The 21068-nt window shown below is 36.5% G+C and overlaps 1 protein-coding gene across 1 annotated transcript in view; it reads right to left on the bottom strand.

Moving 5' to 3' along the window:
* Window positions 1-6: 6 nt before the first annotated feature.
* LOC119189248 (cationic amino acid transporter 3) overlaps window positions 7-21068 on the bottom strand; it is a 40299-nt gene continuing 19237 nt past the window's right edge. The window contains exons 2-11 of the mRNA XM_037438387.1: window positions 7317-7548; window positions 6707-6991; window positions 6440-6544; window positions 4501-4787; window positions 4037-4274; window positions 3387-3489; window positions 2478-2629; window positions 1851-1993; window positions 1060-1168; window positions 7-665 (exon numbers count right to left, since the gene is read on the bottom strand). Of these exons, the coding sequence (XP_037294284.1) occupies window positions 553-665; window positions 1060-1168; window positions 1851-1993; window positions 2478-2629; window positions 3387-3489; window positions 4037-4274; window positions 4501-4787; window positions 6440-6544; window positions 6707-6991; window positions 7317-7548 (1767 nt within the window). The 3' untranslated portion in view covers window positions 7-552. The remainder of the gene's footprint in view (window positions 666-1059; window positions 1169-1850; window positions 1994-2477; window positions 2630-3386; window positions 3490-4036; window positions 4275-4500; window positions 4788-6439; window positions 6545-6706; window positions 6992-7316; window positions 7549-21068) is intronic.

The raw sequence follows: 21068 nt of genomic DNA on the forward strand, positions 1-21068 counted from the left end.
GCAAATCAAATTCGTAAGCAGGCTTCACTAAGTCTATCATGTCATTACATTAGATTCTTGAAAACCATTGTTTGTGTCAAAATATTTTATACAGGGTGTTGCATAAACAGGGAGTTGCACAAACAGGGAGAGTTGGGTTAACACCGGATCACGGGGTATTCTCGTCACATCAAGATTACTGCTCAACCGAACAACATTTCTCAATACGAAAAACGGCCTGAAATTTGTATTCAACCATAAATGTTTGCACCTGTATTTGTTTTAGTTACAGTTTAGCAGTAATTTTGATACAATAAGAATACTCCGTGATCTGGTCTTACACCAACTCACCTACATAAATAAAACTGGATAAAGCGAGGATGATTTGTACCTTATTGGTAAAGTTATAAAAGAAAAATATTGTTATTGTTGATACCCCCATTCTGCAACACCATGTATAAGTTTTTTCTACATAAAAATATGTTCTTTCACATTTAATTATGTCAATATTTATACATTGCAGCTGCTTTTATATTTTTTTTTACTTCAAATATATCACATAAAATGATGGCATCAGAACTTTGTGGTGACAACATGATTCTGTTTCTTTTCGTCTACTTGTGACTTGGCTGGTACGTCTCTTAGAGAACTGTTTCGGATACCGTAGAAGAAATAGATGAGGTAGCCTGGAATAAAAAAAGTATGACACAGTTATGTTAGGGACGGTAATTTATAGGAATAAATGTTTGAAAATATATTGTATTAAATAAATTCTTCTATTCCAATATTCCGCTCAAAAGTGGAGGCGTTGCTGTACAATTTTGCGTCTGGTTTTTATTAATCATCTGCCTGCCGTCGACCCTTCTGAGTCTTTAGACAAACTTAACAATATTTCTCGACGCGAGACTCTAACCCTGGACCGCCACGCATTTTTCTAATTAAATTTATTAAATCATCCTTTTAATTTTTAGTTTTTAGACTAGCATAATTTTCGTCTCGCCATTTACTTATATAACAATAAATAAATAAATAAAACATTCAAAGGCAAATGTAGAGTGAGTGAAGTTGTTTATCACTTACCAATAATGAGCCAGATGGTGAACCGCACCCAGGTCTGGTAGTCGAGCTGCACCATCAGGTACACGTTCATGCAGACGCTCAGGTACGGTACTAGCGGCACCAACGGTACCTGGAATAATTAATAATGATATAACTACAGCAAGGTAAGGTATAGGTGACGTATTTTGATTATAATAATAATAATATCGGCCCTGTATTATATACTTGCCCACTGCCGAGCACGGGCCTCCTCTACTACTGAGAGGGATTAAGCCTTAGTCCATCACGCTGGCCTAGTGCGGTTTGTTTAGACTTCACACACCTTCGAAATTTCTATAGAGAACTTCTCAGATGTGTAGGTTTCCTCACGATGTTTTCCTTCACCGTTAAAGCGAACGATAAATTCACAAAGAATACACACATGATTTTAGAAAAGTCAGAGGTGTGTGGGATTTGAACCTGCGGACATTCGTCTTGGCAGTCCGTTCCACACCCAACTAGGCTATCGCCGCTTTTTATCGTCTTTTGATTACTAAGTTGATTTGGAATAAAATTGTAACAAGTAATATTGAAATATCAGTTTATAAATTATACGATTAAAGAATGTATCTCATATTGCTTGTATCCTTGATATTTAAGGAATAACTAGGTTCTGTTAGGTTTCTTAATAAAGAATCGCTAAGGCTTAGGTTAGCCGTGAATTCGACATGATCAAAGTTACGATATTTGATTAATAACAAATGTATAGACAAGGCATTTTGTGTGTAGAATTATGTAAGTCAAATAATAAAAACATGAGAATGTTAACGTACAGCAAAGGACAAGTCTTGCACGTTGTTCCTGGGCTGTCGGTAGAGCACAACCAGCAGCAGCACAAGCGCCGCGCCCAGCACGCCCAGCGCCGCGCCCGACACCTCCCACCGCAGCAGCACGCACGTCACCAGCGCCACCACGACTGAAACACAAAGCCATCAGCTACAGGTATACGACCACGGTGATGTGACACTACTGCACTTAATGGTAAAGAGTAGAGTCTAGATGTCGACTGACAAAAGATGATTACGCCTTGTCAGTTGACACAATTATACCGGCCTGTTCGAAACCGGATGTGCACAGACTGAGCCTGGAACGCGACAACACTACGTGGGCCGCAAAGACAGGATTGACACCTTGTGAAATGTTTATCTGATGATTGAAAATTGAACCGAAAGTGTACAATGGCATTATATTATGTTTTTACTACTGCCTCGATGGCGTAGTTATATACTCGATATGACTACCACTCTGAGTATTCTGGTTCGAATCACGGATGCACTAGTCGGTCAACCTCTGAGGATATATGGCGTGTGCGCTTGTGTGCGTTAGCAACTTGCGCGTGTGTGCGCGGCGTGAAAGTGTACGTGTGTGAATCGCGCGCGTGTGTGTGTCTGGATACTAACACAATATGCTGATGGTGGATTTGGCGATGGTGGCAGAGAGCTGCGAGGGGTACTTCAATCCCAGAAGGTTGAAGGTCTGTCTGACCACCGACAAAGGCGTCTCCGGGATCGGCAGCGCGGCTTGCACTGGGATTGGGGACTCCTCCTCATACCTGGAAGATATATATTTAATGTTTTATAGGAGCTTCTGGAATTGTTTTTTTAGACAATTTTTATTGTTTCACTGCCGGACATGGACCTAGTATACTCGTATATTTGTAGTATTAGTGTATCTCGACTTCATTCTTGGTTTGTTTCGAAGAATTTCAAAGAACACTTGCGGCATTGCAGCCGTACAGTACCATCGCAATAAACTATGTGTGGCGGCACTTTAAAGTTTATTTCAATTAAACGAAATAATTTATTTGAACCGGTACCGGAACCGGTTGAATTTCGGAAAGCAGTTCTCACCAGAGAAGGACAAGCAAGAAACTCTGGTGTTGCTCTTTTCAAAATCAGTTTAGGGTATAAACTGCAGTGCACGATAAAGAGAAAGGTAATAAAAATAGTTTTTTTCTTATTATTTAAAGGAGTTCATTCGACAAAGTTTTTATTTGCGTCCGGTTTTGTTTTTGTACGGTTGCAAATTTTCTGCTAATGATAAACTAAAAACAAAACCTCTGCATATATTTAATTAACATAATTCGCCATTGTTATCCCATTTATCAGTTTCCTTGTTCGTCGTTTTGACGGATAAATTTACGGATGTTGCCTATTTATTCTTATTATATTATTTACATAATTTATGTAGGTATATCAATAAACCAATAATATTTTTTATTTTTGTATATTTTATGTGTTTTCTAGTTTAAAACTGTAGTCTTAATTTATATTGATAACAATGTTATAAGTAAAGTTTAGGAACATTACCTTAGAATCAGCACGCTCGTGGCGACAATGGTGTAGGCAAGAAGCGTTCCGATCGACATCATGTCGATCAGCTGATTCAAATTGAAAAGGGCCGCCATGGTCGCTGGAAAAATAAATATATAAAATGTGTTTATCAATGATAGAACTTCTTAATGAAATAGTTAATGTAATCTTTTGGCTTTTATTTGTATTTATCCTATTTAAATATGGGTAGGAAGGACGCGGCTTAGTTTCTAAAACTTTACTAGCTTAAAGTCAATTCTCTGTGGAACAAAGAGTGGAAAAACGAGTAGCGCAAAATCCACATAGAATGATACCCAAACTAGGATACTAAACTCAGAATACATCAACGCATATCCTTTGTATACTCTACCGCTAAACCGAGCAGTCGCCAAACCTCATAAACTGTATTTATATCAAAGAGCCTCGACCAACACCTCCACAAGCTCTTAATTGGCAATTGGGTCAAAGGCCAGATGCACGAGGCTATGCAGTATTGCTGGACATGGCACACGTTTTAAGAACATAAATAATTTTGAATCCGTCTGGTGGCTTGGGTCTTAAGCCATCTCATCGGCAGATGATTCATTATTTATATTTTTAAGGTATATATTGCAGAAATTTAACATTGCATAGTATAATGTATTTACCGGATAACAGCCCACTAACAAACGTGGCAAGTATTGGCGTTTGGCTTTTTGGGTTGATCTTCGCCAGGGGACGGAACAGCACCCCGTCACTGCCCATAGCGTACAACACTCTTGGCAGGGGGAACATGGTGCCGAGCAGGGCGGTGCACAGCGCGAAGATCGCTCCGATGGTCACGATCCATTTGATCACTGGCATGTTTGCTTCTGTGAACACGTGGGGGAATGGCGCGTCTGCGTCCTGGAAAAAAATATTATATTAATACAAGGGACTATGCAAATAGCGTTCATATCTATTTTTGTATACTAATGTGTATGCTGAATAATATAATAGTGTTCAGGCTATTCTGGTATGAAACGTGCCTATAAAATATAATCTACGACTATTAATTTACCGAAAATAATGTGAAAAAAAGTAATAAAACATGGATGATGTTTCTTGACTTTGTCCAAAATAATCTATTTACCTGCAAATAATAGGGCAGCATCATCGTCAGCACGGTAGCAATTGAGAAGTAAGACAAGAAGATCACCACCAGAGACATTACTATGGACAGTGGTATGTCTCTCTTCGGGTTCTTAGCTTCCTCGCCGGTGGTGGCCACGCAGTCGAATCCGACAAACCCGAAGAAGCACTTCGCAGCCCCCGCCATGATCCCCGCCACTCCCCAAGGCATGAAACCTCCTTCGCCGGCTTTGCTCACGTACTCCGGGGGTATATCTGACAATTTGATGTTCCAGTTTGCTGGATCACCTGGAATTAAGGTGTTTTTAAAGAGAATGGTTTTTGGGAGATTTACCAATTTCTGGGCCTGGTATATTACAACGGGCCGACATTCTGTCGACTAGCGAGGGATCATCTCTCGTCAGTCGACACTATCTGAACCTCACTTTGGTAACCATCAGGTAAATTAAAAACGATCGTGCTTGTACAAAAAATTCTCTTATAATAGAATCAGCTATTTAGAAATAAATATCCTTATGCTGCAAGTAAGATTTAACTTGGGTCTTTTGCCGATCATTTTCGAACAATTTTATTACAGATTCTAAGTAAAAGTCCTCGATCTTAAAAAGAAAATGTAATAAGAATAAATACTTTATATGTCAAATAGAAAAGCTAGTATTACCAGACGTAGGTATTTAAAATCAGAGATATCTGACGTGTTTAATTTGACTTGATTACAATGCATTATAATGTATCTGGTGTTATCAAAAGTGCTTCGCAATCTAGACAATAAAGTGATTTAGCTAGAATGAAGTGTTTGCCCTAGATAAATCATACTAATTATTTCTTATCTAATTCCTTTGAGAGAACCACGTCTCGTGAATCTTATGAAAATATTTGAAGTCTTAAAGTCTTAAGGTTTAGAGGAAGTCAATGTAATTCTAGAGGACAATGAAGGCTACTTCGAGTGGACAGATGAGTGCGTAGAATCGATTTGGTACAGTTTACTGCCCACAATAACCATACGTTGAATTACATAATTCATTTGACAAAGTATGTCACTACACTTGACGTATTTGTCAAAATACGTCACATACATGCCTTTTGCGCAAAACAACATCAAATTAGCATTATTTTTGTACAAAGTTCATATTGGCATAGCCAAATACCATAAATATTCGCTCAAACCTGAAGCTCAAACATACGAACGACATACATTTACGTGGGAACAAATCACAATCATATACCCACATGTTTTCATCACACGCAGATCTTAATGCCAATATCTCGAATGAAATTTACTGACCACAGAAACAAAAACACGCATAGCACGAAGCGATATTTAATAATCGTTTAATAGTTTCAAGAGGTATCGCGGTAATATCCGATTTCAGGTAAATCTTGAACCATTTTCCGTATGACTAGATTCTAGTATGTACGCTAATCACGTGTGTTGTTGCCTGGTCGACACGGTGCATCGTCTCGCATCGGAGATTACGACAATTATCATTTCAATGACATGCAATTTTGCACACGAGTATATTTCCTTAGGCTTAGCAATTTAAGCGACACTATCATTGTTTTAGAAGATTAAATATTCTTATAACATTCATTTTTGAATTGAAAACAAGGACTATAAAGACCAAGTATAGTAAATTATTACTAATTCAGTTACAGCGGAATATTTAGCTTTAAACGAATGATATTAAATAATTATCTCAAATATAAATAATATATATTATTATATATCATTAGAATACTTGCTGTTGGATACCTAACATGACTATATCGTATTTTGAAAAGAACTATCTATACTTACATGATAAATAATAAATAGTGTTTCGTTCCAGAATCAAAAAGTGTACGATCAGGTAGCCCGGATTTTTTCTTACTACGAACGAGGGCAACTTCATTTATCGTAGGTATTAAATGCAGTTGTTTGCAACATCTTTTTTACTTACTTGTAGTGGCTCCTGCGACGACCACAGTGATGATAGTGAGCAAATTAAGCCCAGTGAATACGTTGTTCAGTTTAGTGGACTCCGCCACGCCAATCCCCAGCAACACTGAAAACAAATGTTAATTAAAAATAAATTCTAGACCATAGTTGCCACTCTTTATATCATTTCATGTGTTTATGTATATCTTTATAACAAGGATAATCGGCGTAACGAATCCTTCAGTGGCAGAACGTCATCAATACATCAAAAAATATCATTAAAACTCACCAGTAATAATCATCACAAGACCAAACGCGAAGAAATCTGGATACGTAGCGAGGAACGACACGTTGATTGGTGCCGCTTCTGTCATGGCTTTAGCCATGGTGTTGTTGAACAGGCTGTCGATATACAGCGCCATGCCCTTCGCGACGCTTGCCGTTCCCAAAACATACTCCAGGATGAGGTTCCACCCTATGGTGAAGGCGATGAACTCACCCACGCTGACGTAGCTGTACACGTACGCTGAGCCTGCTTTGGGCACGCGAGCGGCGAACTCCGCGTAGCAGAGACCTGGAAACAGGTTTTAGTTAGGGAGAACGTGTCAGACTTGGTAATATAACTTGGCTAGGTTTTGATGCCTAAGAAATTTCAAATGAAGGCAATGGTAAAGTTTCTGTTGCAGAGGTATTGCTTTACAAGCATATTGCCTTAATTCGGTTGTAAAAACTTAGGAAGGTGATAATAATTTGGACATCTTGTATGGACTTTATGGATTTTGGAGACAGATTACGTAAGCTTGTATCTTAGTAGGTTTTAGAAATTTAATATTAATTCTATGAGTCGCAATATATAATCTTTACACACAGGAAGACAATGTATTTCTTAAAATTCTTACCAGCAAAAGCAGACGCTATTGCTGCAACCAGAAAGCTAATTGTCACTGCTGGTCCAGCGACTGTCTTGGCTACTGCTCCGGCAAGCACGTACACTCCCAACCCTAACGTACTGCCTATACCGAGCGCAGTTAAGTCCAGTAGCCCGAGACATCGCGCTAGTTGTGTAGAGTTGTCATCATCATCCAGACGCTTGCAACGTCTTAAAACTGCTAGGATCCTTGCACAACCCATCTGGAAATAAGAAAAATGAATGAAAATGTGGAGACTAAAAGATTGAATGAAGATCGCGTTGAAACACCGTGTCGGAATTGTTTTTTGAACTCGAATGCAAGGGCAATCAAGAACGAAGGTAGGCACACTAGTAAATGGGAATGCTGTATGTCCCTAAAATGGTATCACAACTGCATTTTGTACAATATTAGGCTCCCTATACCTATTCAATAACTTTAATTTTCCCCGCTTTTTGGTTCATGTAGGTATTTAAATGCAACTAATATGTTTTTTTTATTCGGCTTTGTACACTGTAGAGTATTATGGTTCAATTTCTTATGCTATGCATGCATTCGTGGCAAATTAACAGCCACATAAACGTATCACTATAATAACATTCGATGTGCCAATTGCTATTAAATAAATAAATAAACTTAAAGTTGATTAGAGTCTTTTTTCAACAGTTCTAAGTAATATACAATAATATGTATATTCGCAAAATAAATTATCAGTTTCTATATTTAGTGACTGACCTTAAACTTCGGTGATATTTATGTTCTAAAAAATAAGGATAACCAATTTGAAAGGTGTTGATACCGATAAGGTTCAAATTAGCGAGACACGACATGAGAGTCACGTGGTCTTACCTTTCGGGACGAGTGACCCAAAGGTTCATGTCCCATAAGTTCACCGTACAAACATTTAGGACTTAGACGAAGCAACAGGTGAGATTTTCTAGTATGTATGTGAGTATAGGTATCCTTGTTTTGTATATTTCATGAAAAAAACCGTGTAGGCACTATTGAACTCTTGTTAGGAGACTTGACATGTTAAGTCTCAGAGTGACGAGTGTTATTCAAACAAATGCAAAGGGCATATAAAGTTAATTGTGGTTTTAAAATCTAAAACATCTCAAGAACCGTTCCTTTTTTAAAAATCTGCAAGATATCTACGATTTATTTTGTATTATAGATGTCAACTTATGAGGTGATCTAACAAATACTGGTGGTAGAATAAGTTATAAATCTGAGGGATAGCGGCCACGGTACACGAGGTGTTAAAATTCGCTATAGTGGCCTACCTCAGTGTGTCGCGTTACGGGATCAGCCTGTGTATATCCAGTTCCAACAGGCCGGCATAATTATGTCGACTGCCGAAGGGTAACCATCTCTCGTCAGTCGACATTCCATTGGGTTGGTTAAAAAAAAATTCTTTTCCTATATTTTTATAAGCAGAAATATTTGTAAAAGAACCTGGAGCGCTACCCGAATTAAAAATCATCAAACACCACAGATTTAATGCTGTTTTTTTATTACATGTTGAACTACTCCATTACCAAGTTCGTGGACCATGAAGCGTGCAATCACAATTGATATTAGATTCAGTGTATCGAATCAGAAGCCTTGATCAAAATGACGTAAATAAGGTAGGTCTCGTATGCGATTGTTCAGGTATAGTAAACGGTAGTAAATATCACTCATTGAGCAAATATACTTGCCAGTAAAATCATTGGCTATAATTGGCAAGAGATAATCGGTTAACTTTGTAGAAAGTCTGTCACTATTTTACGAAACTTAAGTCACTGACTTGCTGATTCCGCTTTATACATCGCTGTATAATATTCACTGCCGAGTTCAGATTTACTTTGTAGATAGTCTATTACTCATTTATGACACCAGTTACCGAGTTGTTGATTCCTTTTTTTTACTTCGCTGTATAATATTAATTGCTGAGTTCAGTTATAACCTAATTTCCGCTATCAACAAACACTATTGAATCGCGGTTTAAAGGTCATTTCCTATAACTGATTACTAAGCATTAGAAAACATAACATTCTCAGGGAGTTAGAGGAGTTACTATAGTGCAGTTTATAATTCTGAGTTTATATTGCTATTATTTTTGTACAGGCGTTTACTATGAGCAATCCACTCATATTATTATTTTTAAAAATGTAAATCACTAACCGTGTGCATGGTAATTTTATATGAAGGTTTAACTATTCGGCATATCATTGCTCAAACTGCGTTATCTGTTCATTTAATCTTTGCTGGTAATTATTTGTTTAACTGCTGACGATAAAGTTTGACTCTCACGTTTTCACAGATATGCCTAATCATCGGTGTAACTAGGGTATGCTTTGTAGATAAAATCTTTGGAAGATAAATTACTATATTACTGGTGGTAGGATATATTTTATATCCGCCCGGATAGCGACCACCGTACACAAGGTGTTAGAACCCGCTATAGTAGCCTATGTAAGTGTGACGTGTTCTGGGACGAACCTGTGTATGTTCGGTTCCAACAGGCCGACTTAATTTTTTTTTTTTTTTTGACCTCCTGCTGTCAACACCGAATGAGCCCCGCGAATGGGATACTGGGCTTACCCGGCTTAACAACAGCAGGGGCCAAAGGGGAGGGGAGGGGGGGAAGGAATAAGTAGGGGGTAGGAGGGGAGGCCGACTTAATTGTGTTTACTGTCGAGGGGTAATCATCTCTCGTCAGTCGACATTCTATTGGACCCCACTCCACTTACCATCAGAAGCAGTGGGACAGTTTGGCGTACACGTATAAAAAAAATTGCCAGTAAAAAAGTAAACACACCTGAGAATCAACTAATATTGTCAGTTTAGATCGTAATAATGGCATGCTTACAAATGAATTATTATGATTGGTTCATTCCCAGTATTCGCCCGATAGGGAATAATTGTAAAAATGGATGAATAAATTTTCTGCACAAAAATACATGGTACAAATTAAGAACGAAATTAGGAAGTCAAATTCAAATACTACATTAGTCAAATTAGTTAATAAAGAGGAAGTTAGATTTCTTGTCTTGCCTCTAAATGAGAATAATAAACTTGATAGTCATTGTAATCATTTTAATGACTAACTTAAGCTTGATAGTTGGAATCTTTTGTAAACTGCGTCTTTTCAAACGCACAGAGTTATTGCCTTAATTAAAATATACTTATCACTGTTATCATTACATATATGTCTTATGCTCATATAGATATCGTCAAAACAAGCATCTGCTTGAGGCTTCATCAAGGTTCTTCTCCCAAGGAGGTAAACCAGTTCAGATACAAAAAGGATATAATTTTTATTTTATACAATTGTTAAAGCGAATTTTATATCAGTCATTTTAAGTCAAGGCGATGTAGATTAAACAAGGAAGGTGCATTGTAGAAACAAATACGCAAACACTCATACTTTTATCACTGAAAATTCTTATAGAGTACTGGTTAGGTATGCAGGTTTCCTCACGATGTTTCCTTCAGCATTACAGCAAGCGATAATTCACAAAGTATAACCACATATCTTTATAATGTTTACAGTAATTTTCTTCAACTATTTAATCCAGTCTACACACATTACTGTTTTCGAGCGAGCAAGGCGTATCAAAATTAAAAATACAAATATTGTTATTTTTAAATTAACTAGCAGATGGGCATAAAAAGACAAAATATTAAGGTCAAAACGGAAATTTTAAATATTACTTTGTTTTTGCCAATACTTGTTTTCCTTAACACACTTGTATGATGCAACTCATCTTTGAGGTCATTTAACCTTACGAGCAAATGACTCGTAATCTAAATATATCCTTTTATGGATGCATTTAGAAAGCTTAATTATAATTTGTAAAGAATACGGTATACTACCGACTTTTAATCGTGTTGCAGTTTTATTATAAAATATTAATTAGCCGTAGGGTATTCTCGAAGAGTTGGACAGCGGTAAAATTAGTTCCTCGACACTTCGGCAAGCTCTCATCCTATTGTTTTTATATATTTTTTTTTATTCGGGCGCTGCAATAACCTCGCTGCACGTGATAATATTTTTTTTTATATATAAGAGATTATTATATCAAGAGCCAGTGCGGGATATTTTAGACATTTGACTCTATAAATAACGAATGCTAGCCAAATAATGCGAACTATGATATTTTAAATTGATGCCAACATTAATTATTCAGTTTGATATCAAGTATTCTTCACGTGTTTGCTCACGTGTTGTTTTTATTAGTAGTAAATTTATCTCCTCGTAAAAGTATATGTATATTTAATTATAATTTATTTCAAGGACTAGTCAGATTAATATTAGTCCGGTTGAAAGAGATTGGAATTGAATATGCGGTCGGTAGTGAAAAGTAAGTCAAATCGCTTCTACAACATGCTTGATTGCAGCTTGCATCAAATCCATCTTGGCGTAGGATGAGATCATGAGGGCATGGGAGAAAAGGTAAACGCACAAACTATATTAGATTAACGAAAGTGAAGTAGTGGACTCGAACCTGCTATCTTCATGTTGTTCTCTTCCCACTCATCCAAACAGCCCAAATCTTAAATAAGTAGGCGTATAATATTTTTCGATTTAGAAAACTGTTTTTTGCCGACTTTAAATTATTCTTGTTGGGTATTTCATTTTAAAGACCAAACTATTGAACTGATTTTAAAAATATTTTTATGAGACTAATCTGCAAGTATATCTTTTCAAATAAAAAAAGAATTTTCCTAATCGGTTAATAAATGACTGAGTTTTGAGGGAATTAAGAACCTACTCCTTTTTGAAGTCGATTAAAAACAATACGTTATCAATTCGCGTGTATTTTTTTACTTGTAAATAAAAATCCAATTAACCTTTTTCCGAGAACGCTTACGTCCGCATTCAACACTAACATTAATTTATGAGATCATAGAACACAATTTCCTGAATCACTTCTAAAAATATTTTTACTAATAAATATTATCTTTAAATACCTTCATTAGTATTCATTTATTCTTAGAAAATTTCACGCTTGAGCAGTCACGAGCAATAATCAGTTACGGACACATACGACATTTGACCAAATCGATAGTGTGCCGATCGTCTAAGTTTTTCATAACTTCCTTAGTATGGAATCAATCTTGTTGACCCACATGCATGTTAAGTAATATTAGTGGTATATGAGCAGGTATTGCGAAGATACCAAGGATCTGGTTACATCTGTTAAGTTATACGTATGTCGTAAGTATCCTTCTTTATAAGAAAATGATGGTATTCTCCTGGTATGATCTTTGGTTGTACTGGGACCGTATTGCAGAGACTAGTATTTGTAAAACGCTATATCTACTTAGTGTAGTTTCTGTACAGTCAGTCACAAAGTATGTCTAGTGACAAGATAGCCCGTTGGAGTAGTGGTGTATGTGTTGAGTTCCGAGGTGCATTGGAAGTCCACTGTAGTTGTAAAAAGCCATGATTTTTTGCTAAATCACAACTGTTATATTCAGCTCTGATATGAGACGAGTGTCCATGCCGGCGTTTATTTTTAATTTTTTAAATATCGGAGCCCGCAGTCAACACTGAGGGAGACCTGCGAACGGTACACTGGAATCCCCCGGCTTAGGGACTGCAGGGTCCTGGAGGAAAGTTGAGAGGGGATAGCTGGGAAGGAAGTGTGGGAGAAGGATAAGGAAACCTCTTAGGATGGAAGGAGGGGAGAAAGCTAGGAACTGTTCACGAGCCCTTACAGGACTCAATGTGAATTGATACCCATGAGATATATCCATTTAACCGTAAGCCTAGGAGCGCGACAAATATCCTCTCGTGTATGGAAATTCATTAGGTGTGGAGACTGAGCGTTGCATACACATGTATGAAATGATCGACAGAAGTAAACTGTTGCGTTGGCTAAATATGCTTATTAATGCAGGTCATAGCAGGGCGTCGTCCTAATACGAATTAATATAAATGTTTGTTGTGCAGAAAAGTTGTATCAGCACACGCAGCTGGTAACAAAGCTCAATGTACGAAACCTTATAATCTAGCTGAATCTAAGCAAAACTTCAAAACGTTTATTTTTCTTTATCTTAAATAAAGTAAGCCTTATGAAGTTTATTATAGTGAAGAAAAAACGTCTGTTGCGGGCTCAAAATTTCTGATGGTAGGATATATTATATATCTGTCCGGATAGCGACCACCATACACAAGGTGTTAAAACCCATAGTGGCCCACGTAAGTGTGTTGCGTTCCGGGATCAGCCTGTGTATATCCGGTTGCAACAGGTCGGCATAATTGTATCGACTGCCGAGGGGTAATCATCTCTCGTCAGTCGACATTCTTTTGGGCCCCACTCTACTTACCATCAGGTGCAGAGGAGTCACTTTGCCGCTCGTATATAAAAAAAATTAAGATGATTTGAAATTTTGAACTCGTTCAGTTATTTTGTGGCTGACTGTACAAAGCTCACTTTGAATTGGTAAGCTACATAATTCACCACACTTCTGGCATGATAGTAATCATATAATGTATTAATTAGTCATTTCCAAAATTTTACACACAATAAATTAGTTCTATTGAATTTGATGTAATTCCGTAAAACTAAATTTCATGGCACAAATGCTTGACAACTCTGACTAAACGGTTTACTGTATTTAGTTACGGTTGTAGCAGTAAGAAATACATTTCTAGGATATACTTGGTAACATCCAATTCTACATAAAAACATAATATCAATGCTTCTGGGTGTCCGTAGTTGGAAAAAAAGAATAACTTTATTGTGCCATTGTCCTATGAGAAGAAAATAATAATACTGTAAGATAACTTCTAAGTAACTTGGTGTAAACAGAACACCTCCGTTGTACTGGATGAATAAACCTTGGATTGATTCTGTACCAGTTTAAAGATCACTAAGATATTCCTATATATTTCAATAAATTCTATAGTCCAAAATTAGTATTATGGCTTCATGAGACAGTATAGTACGAAGGTCTACTTAAAATGGTTTAAATGATACCAATGTAACTATGAGGTTAAGGACTGTAATAATAGGTGTAATTGCATTTCACTTTGAAGTACGAAATCAGTTAAGACGCTGGCTTGTTAGTCAGCATCTTAAGATCGTCTCTATTTAATAAACAGATATCAACATCTCACACACGTCACAGCATAAGACGGATTTTGGCAGCTGAGTTTTATTTCTTTAACAACACCGACTCGGCTTAGAACAAGCTCGCTTTGTTTATTAAATAGTTCAATACAAATATCTACTTGAGATCCTACTCAAAGCTGATATAGATTTATTAATACGCTTCTTAATACTCTTAACTCAATAGGGAACAATCTCATTGGTATAGTAGGACCCCCCTTACAATTTGTCCCCCATCAAGGTATCCTGGTATTTATGTCTTAGGTCGAATCAGTAATGGACAAAACGTAACGATATTATGTAAGGCCAGCATCAATGTATTATAATTCGGCTTTCACTACCGAAGCAGGCTCGGAATACTGAATGATGTTTGGCAATTTGTCTCACACGTGACCGTAGTCAGGGTCTGTCTAGGTCAGCAGTTGTCAAAAATAACAGAGACAAAGTATCCGTAAAAAAATATCATAATTAATATATATTTATATTCTAAGTTTTAATGATAACTCGATTCTAGACTCATAGTAAAGGCCAGGTTAAAAGTACCCTGAACCGGCGGGAATGCATGAAAAGATTGATGAAGTTGGAGGAAGAGAGAGAAGTATGCCAGAATCGTGCAAAGTGGCAATCCCAATCCATAGTCTCTGCCTACCTCTTTGAGCTGTCTCAACGTATACGTGACATACGCATCTGTATACGTGATACTATTTTTGTGTGTAATGATAATTTGACTACACGTGACTTCATGGTAAATACAGTGATGCTGCGACCAGAATTATGCCGTTGTTTTTGTAGATACACACAATACACCGGATGATCTTGGAAGGAAAAATATAATTAAAATACTGTAATATCCAATCAAACACATGTCCCCTTCTACTTTTTTTATAACAGAAGGGTTGTGTGCACAAGTTTCTGCTGATAAGATAGGGGTTGAATCCTTGCATTACTGTACTGGCTTAATGTGATTTTGTTTACCATTATCTTATATTTAGTTTTTTACAGTACGCTGCTATGCATTCACTCTTTCTTTCGATTAAGTAAAAATTTTAAAATAAATTATGAATAATATCCTTAAACATCTAAATACATCCCTGCACATATACTTTCATTCATTAGCGACCAAATCTAGGTTATAGACACTTTCTTTGCCTGGGGGTCTTAGATCATTCGTTACGACTACATTCTCTGTGGGAAGCGGATATTATAGTCAGCTAGGTGTTGTTCACTGGTCCGCCTGCACGATAGTCCTATCCCGCGGTAGGTCACATTATAAAATCAAATAGAAAACACATACGAGTATCTACTACGGGATCAGAGTAAATGAATGGAGACCGGCCTATGCTTAATTTTGTACATTACTTTACATACGTACATTGGTTAATAATACGATTAAGAAGCACTCCTGCGAAAACTACATAAAAATTGGTTAAAAAATGAGAGTAATTCATATTTAAAATATTGTAATGTGCAGAAGTGGGCGCGTGGGGATATCGCTTCATCTCTTTCTTTCGCACGCGTCGTAATTCCCGATGACGTCACGTGTGGGTATTTCGTCGCTTTTCTGTTTCTTGTTAATTACCCTTTCCATCGAAATTCAAAGACTTGTAACTTGTTGATTTTTTACCGGATTTTAATAATTCATTCTGTGTTATAATTTATATTATGTAAATATTTGACAATAGTAAAGAACAAAAATGAGTCCGGTACCCTATTGTGTAGTGTGCCAAGTAGTTAAATTTGTTTTACCGTTGCTGCGTTTTATGGCAAAGATCTTAATAATTTTCCCGCCTTAAAAGTGTTATAGGTATCAGTAAGTCCTCCGAGACTTGAATTTATAAAATGACATCTGTTTTTTCTTAAGACTTTTTTTTAATAACTGGTTTTAGATTTCCTTAGTTAATCTCTCAAACGGATCCGTTATGTATTGGTACGGGGAATTACGTGGTAATTTAATAATGTTAGTCATTATTTATTGCGATACGTAATTAGTTGCATAATGTTCGACCTCGTGGAGCTAATTATTGTAACTGTAGGTTAGTAACCTAATAGGCACATTGTTTACCTAGACCACAAGATGTTATTTGAACTAGAACATCTTCGACAGTTGGACCCCCTTGACCCTTTGTTGATGTTTGTGTTTTGGTAGACTTTGTTTATACAACTTCAAAAATAGAGGTTACTTAAATCTTTGGTGACATCCAAAAAAATAGAGGAGTTTTTAAAATTCAGCGACATAAATAAATGTTGAATGTGCATAGTAACACGAATGGCAATATAGGCTATATAGATTACATTGTTCTTATTTTTTTTTTTAAACTGTATACACAGCTTTTTGTTTTGTAAGTAGTTGATTTCAACGTCGCTTCTTTTATTAAATATATTTCAGTCTTTGTAGCACTTGTCCTTGGAAGTTGCAACAACTGACAGATAAGTTGTACGTGGATCAAATTAAATGTTTGAGTAATAGTATACTAATACAGGTTAAAGCATATCTAGAAAGAGTTTCTTATGTCATGTTTTCATGCAATTATTATGCGTTGACAGCGCTTGATATTAAATCAAACATAGATAGTATGAGAAATGTCATACATACAAACATACATAAACTCACGCTTTTTAGCCCCGAAGGGGTAGACAGAGGCGCAACTGGTGCACCCACTTTCCGTCGTGGGTATTGCGTTACACAATGTGATAGGAGGTGAACCTATTAAGCAATAAATATTTTATTTATAAATTTATATAATATAAATAACTTTATTACATTTGCGCATTTAATATTACTAATTCACACGGCCGTAGCTAGACTTGAATTTAAGGTAGGGCAGCTGTGGTTACAGCTAGGGAGGCTCTGCTCAATCGATTTTTGGCTTTCTTGACTTGTGAACGTGAATGATTCAGGTTAATACTTACGTAATTGTTAAAGTAATATACAGATTGTAACAAAATTCCCTTAAATCTCGAAAGGGGGTTATTCCACCCATCAATACGAATAACTTACATGGGACCAACTTCCAAACCATGAATAAAAAACCCGCTGCTCCATATATTTTAATAGAGTAGTTATGTATAATTTAGTTGATTATTAAGGTAGGGCATTAGTATTTTAAGGAAGGGCATTGCTCCACAATGCCCCCCCTAGCTACGGCCCTGTTCATATTATTCTTATTAAGAATTTATGCGTTGCGGTTTTAGTATTGTATTGACATTACTTTAGTTACCCTTCAACAGAGACACACAATATTAGACCTATCAAAGTCCATATCATCCTACTAGACATTGGCAAAATCATCATCTGAGAACAATGGAGCCGCAACCTACAAATATCTTTGATCATCGAAAGACTATCACTGACTCGATGTGCTCAGTAAATGACATGATGCGCTTCTGACGCCTGATTCTTGAAGTGAAAATCAATGCGTCGTTCTACATATTTGGCAGTCATTTGCATAGAGTAAGTAACTGCGTGTTGTTTGAGAGAATTTTATTGATCGTATTAACACGTACTAACCTTTATAGATCGTAAATGAATGCTCGTCTGATCAGTTAATCGTATGATTCAAACCGGCGATTAATTTGAATGTGAAGTTCGTGCAATTGTTATATGGACATGACGATTTAGACCTCACAACGAGCGGTTAGTTTTAGCTCATATTGTCTGTGAAGTAAGGACTATATTGCTGGTACTTCTCTCTTCTAAAAATCAAATATGAATTCATAACTCTAGACTACTCGTAAACGGGTTGTTCTTTTTATATTTCTCCGAGCCGAGGGATATTATAATTTTTGAATACACTCGGTTAAGCAACGTCACTATAGCTGATGGTAAGTGCAGTAGCCTCCATATATGTCCAACGATGAGAGATTATCCATCGCTAGTCGACACAATTATGTCGACATGTTCGAATCCGGATATACATAGGTGATCCTGATTGGAACGTAGGTAAGGCTTAGACTATACGATATCATTATTAAGTAATGATTGTAAATAATACCTATAAGGCAATGCTTAAAATTAAATAACTTCTGTATTTCCTTCCGACACAAAAATCCCACTTAATTAAAACCTCTTATAATTTAAGAGAATGACATTTTAATTGGAATTGCCATTATCTCAATAGGTACACGTACCGTTACTTTATTTTGGGACCAGTTTTATTAGTATTAGAAGAAGAATATCTTTACTATTACATTTTATACAGTTAAAGATTACCAGAAACTAATCCCTAATAGTTGATGTCTCATCCTCTTCCAGTGACCGTTCTGAGTTGAGGTTCGTAATCAGTTAGTGGGGTGTCCTCAGCATGGTCACTTAATTTTTAAGGGTTGCGAGCGCCTAAAGCACTCACCTAAAAGATCGGTGTGTTTGTATAAGCCGGCCTTTGCTAGACTAACAAATGTAGGGTCATGAAAAAAAGAAACTAATTCTGATTTCTTTCCCAATACATTCTCTCTAGAACTCAGCAGTACCTACTATTTTTCCAGCTGCTCTGAATCAAAGAAGACATTATCAAACGATGCACAACCGTCGAACAATTCTAATGATTTTAATGCTGATGAGTAACCAATAGTAGCAACACTGATGCAAATGACTATCTCCGTCAACAAAATTAGTAAATAAACACGCCGCGTCATCACAAAAGAACGGAGACAGACGTGTAAATATTTACTCGACAAACTACGTATTGTGAAAGTTGTTTTATCTTGTTTCTAAGGCTAGGAGCGGAAGGGAGATCCTTTGAGATGTAGACGCTGAGGCGGCTGCTAAAATGCTGGGTTTTTTTATATAACTGAATGAGTAGAGAAGCAAATTTCGCTTGATCTTCAATCTTTCGCATCATTACTATCATAAGGTATCAACACCATCCAAAACTTCAAAGCATGCCAAGATGCTGCACTGTGTTCTTGACTGACTGCTGCTTAGGCGTGCCCGAATCATGTCGCTTGCATCACTGGCACACGTGATATTAGTTCGTCATCCCTGTATATATTCTCGGTTCCTGTTAATTGTACAATGGGAACTGAATATCTTGCAGTGTTTCAAGTATTTTTAAACTACGCAGGTAGGTAATAGTTAATTACCGACGTGATCAATAAACTAACTTCAATCCACTGGCAATTTATATCCATTGCTAAATGCATAAACTATATTTAGATATACAAAACGTGTTCGAAACTAGAATTTATGTTTCGCAATTATAAATGATACCTATATTCATTTTAGCCGAATCAACGATAATATTCTAAAGCGTTACAAAAACTATTGATCGGATAGTGAACAGAATACGGCGGTTGATTGGAAACTTAATATTTTTATGCATCGTGTAAACTAAAATACCGAAAAGGCTGCACTGGTGTAATTTTCTCAACTATGCCAGTGCTACATGAATTAAACTTAGAGATCTATTACACTGGCGGGTTGCGACCAGTTTTATTGCGGAGCGAAGGCGCAACGGATTCGCCGCGAATTCGCAGCGGGTCCGCTGCACGCCGGCAACGCGTTTTGGTTAGTCTGTAACATAATGTATTCTGACTAGGAAACATTGCTGTTTTGTCAATTCGAAGCCGTAGAAAACGAATACAACAGTAGAGACGAGCCCGGGAAAATCCATTAGTAACAAATCGACATGAAGGGTTAAGTCGCAATTAAGTCATTATGTGTTATTTTGCAAAGATTTTTTATTTCCTACATGCGAATTTCAGGACCTATCTTTTATGAGTTGTTGAATCTGATACAAAGCTGCTTAAGATGTAGACACTTGATAGTTCATTTCAATTAAAGAAAAGGTAAGCGACAGTGCACAAAATAGCGTCGGTCAAGTGAAGTTGTTGCGCACACGCGACGTGTTCGCGGTGAGTCCGCACCGCTATGAATTCGCTCGTATTTCGCCGGTATGATAATGTTCTTGGTCTACGACTGGTATAAGAAAACTTCCAAGAAATTAATGTAATTATTTATTATCGAGGATTTTTTTAGTCGTTTAGTTTATACATTGAATGGATTTACACTTAAAAGTGCGCAAACTTAATTAGTTTTTTTTATTGTTACCAATAAACTGATTGGTAAGTAACTTACAGTATTACAAAAAAACGTTCCAAGAAACTGACACTAAATTACTTTTATACCCGGTTTTGGACAAACAAAGCTAGTTTTTTAGACACTAAATATTTTAAAAGCCTTGATTTTGTCGAAACACATAAAAAAAGAACATTCGTATCAAGTATAAAATGTATTTCTAAGGATAGGTTGCATTAAAATGTATATTTTTTAAATGAATTAGCAGGTGTAGGGACTTTACCGTGACTCATATTTTTTATATAAATGTGGCTTTTTCCCGCACAACAAATTCACTGCACTTCACTTGACCGTTATTATTGCGGACCAAACGGAATACATATGCAGGGTTATTTGTAAAACACTTATAACTTCGCAGGACGATATTAATAATATATTAACGACATTTAAAAAAATTATCAGATTCATATTTAATATAAAATTAAAATTATTCAAATTGGTTGCAATTCTACGCCAAGAACGTACCAGATAAAAATCACAGCACATAGTACATTACGTAGTAAGAAACTTTCAAAATATAGATATAGGAGATCTAAATCTGTAACAGACAGTATTTTTTTCTAT

The sequence above is a fragment of the Manduca sexta genome, chromosome 14, assembly GCF_014839805.1.
Source record: "Manduca sexta isolate Smith_Timp_Sample1 chromosome 14, JHU_Msex_v1.0, whole genome shotgun sequence".
NCBI lineage: Eukaryota > Metazoa > Arthropoda > Insecta > Lepidoptera > Sphingidae > Manduca > Manduca sexta.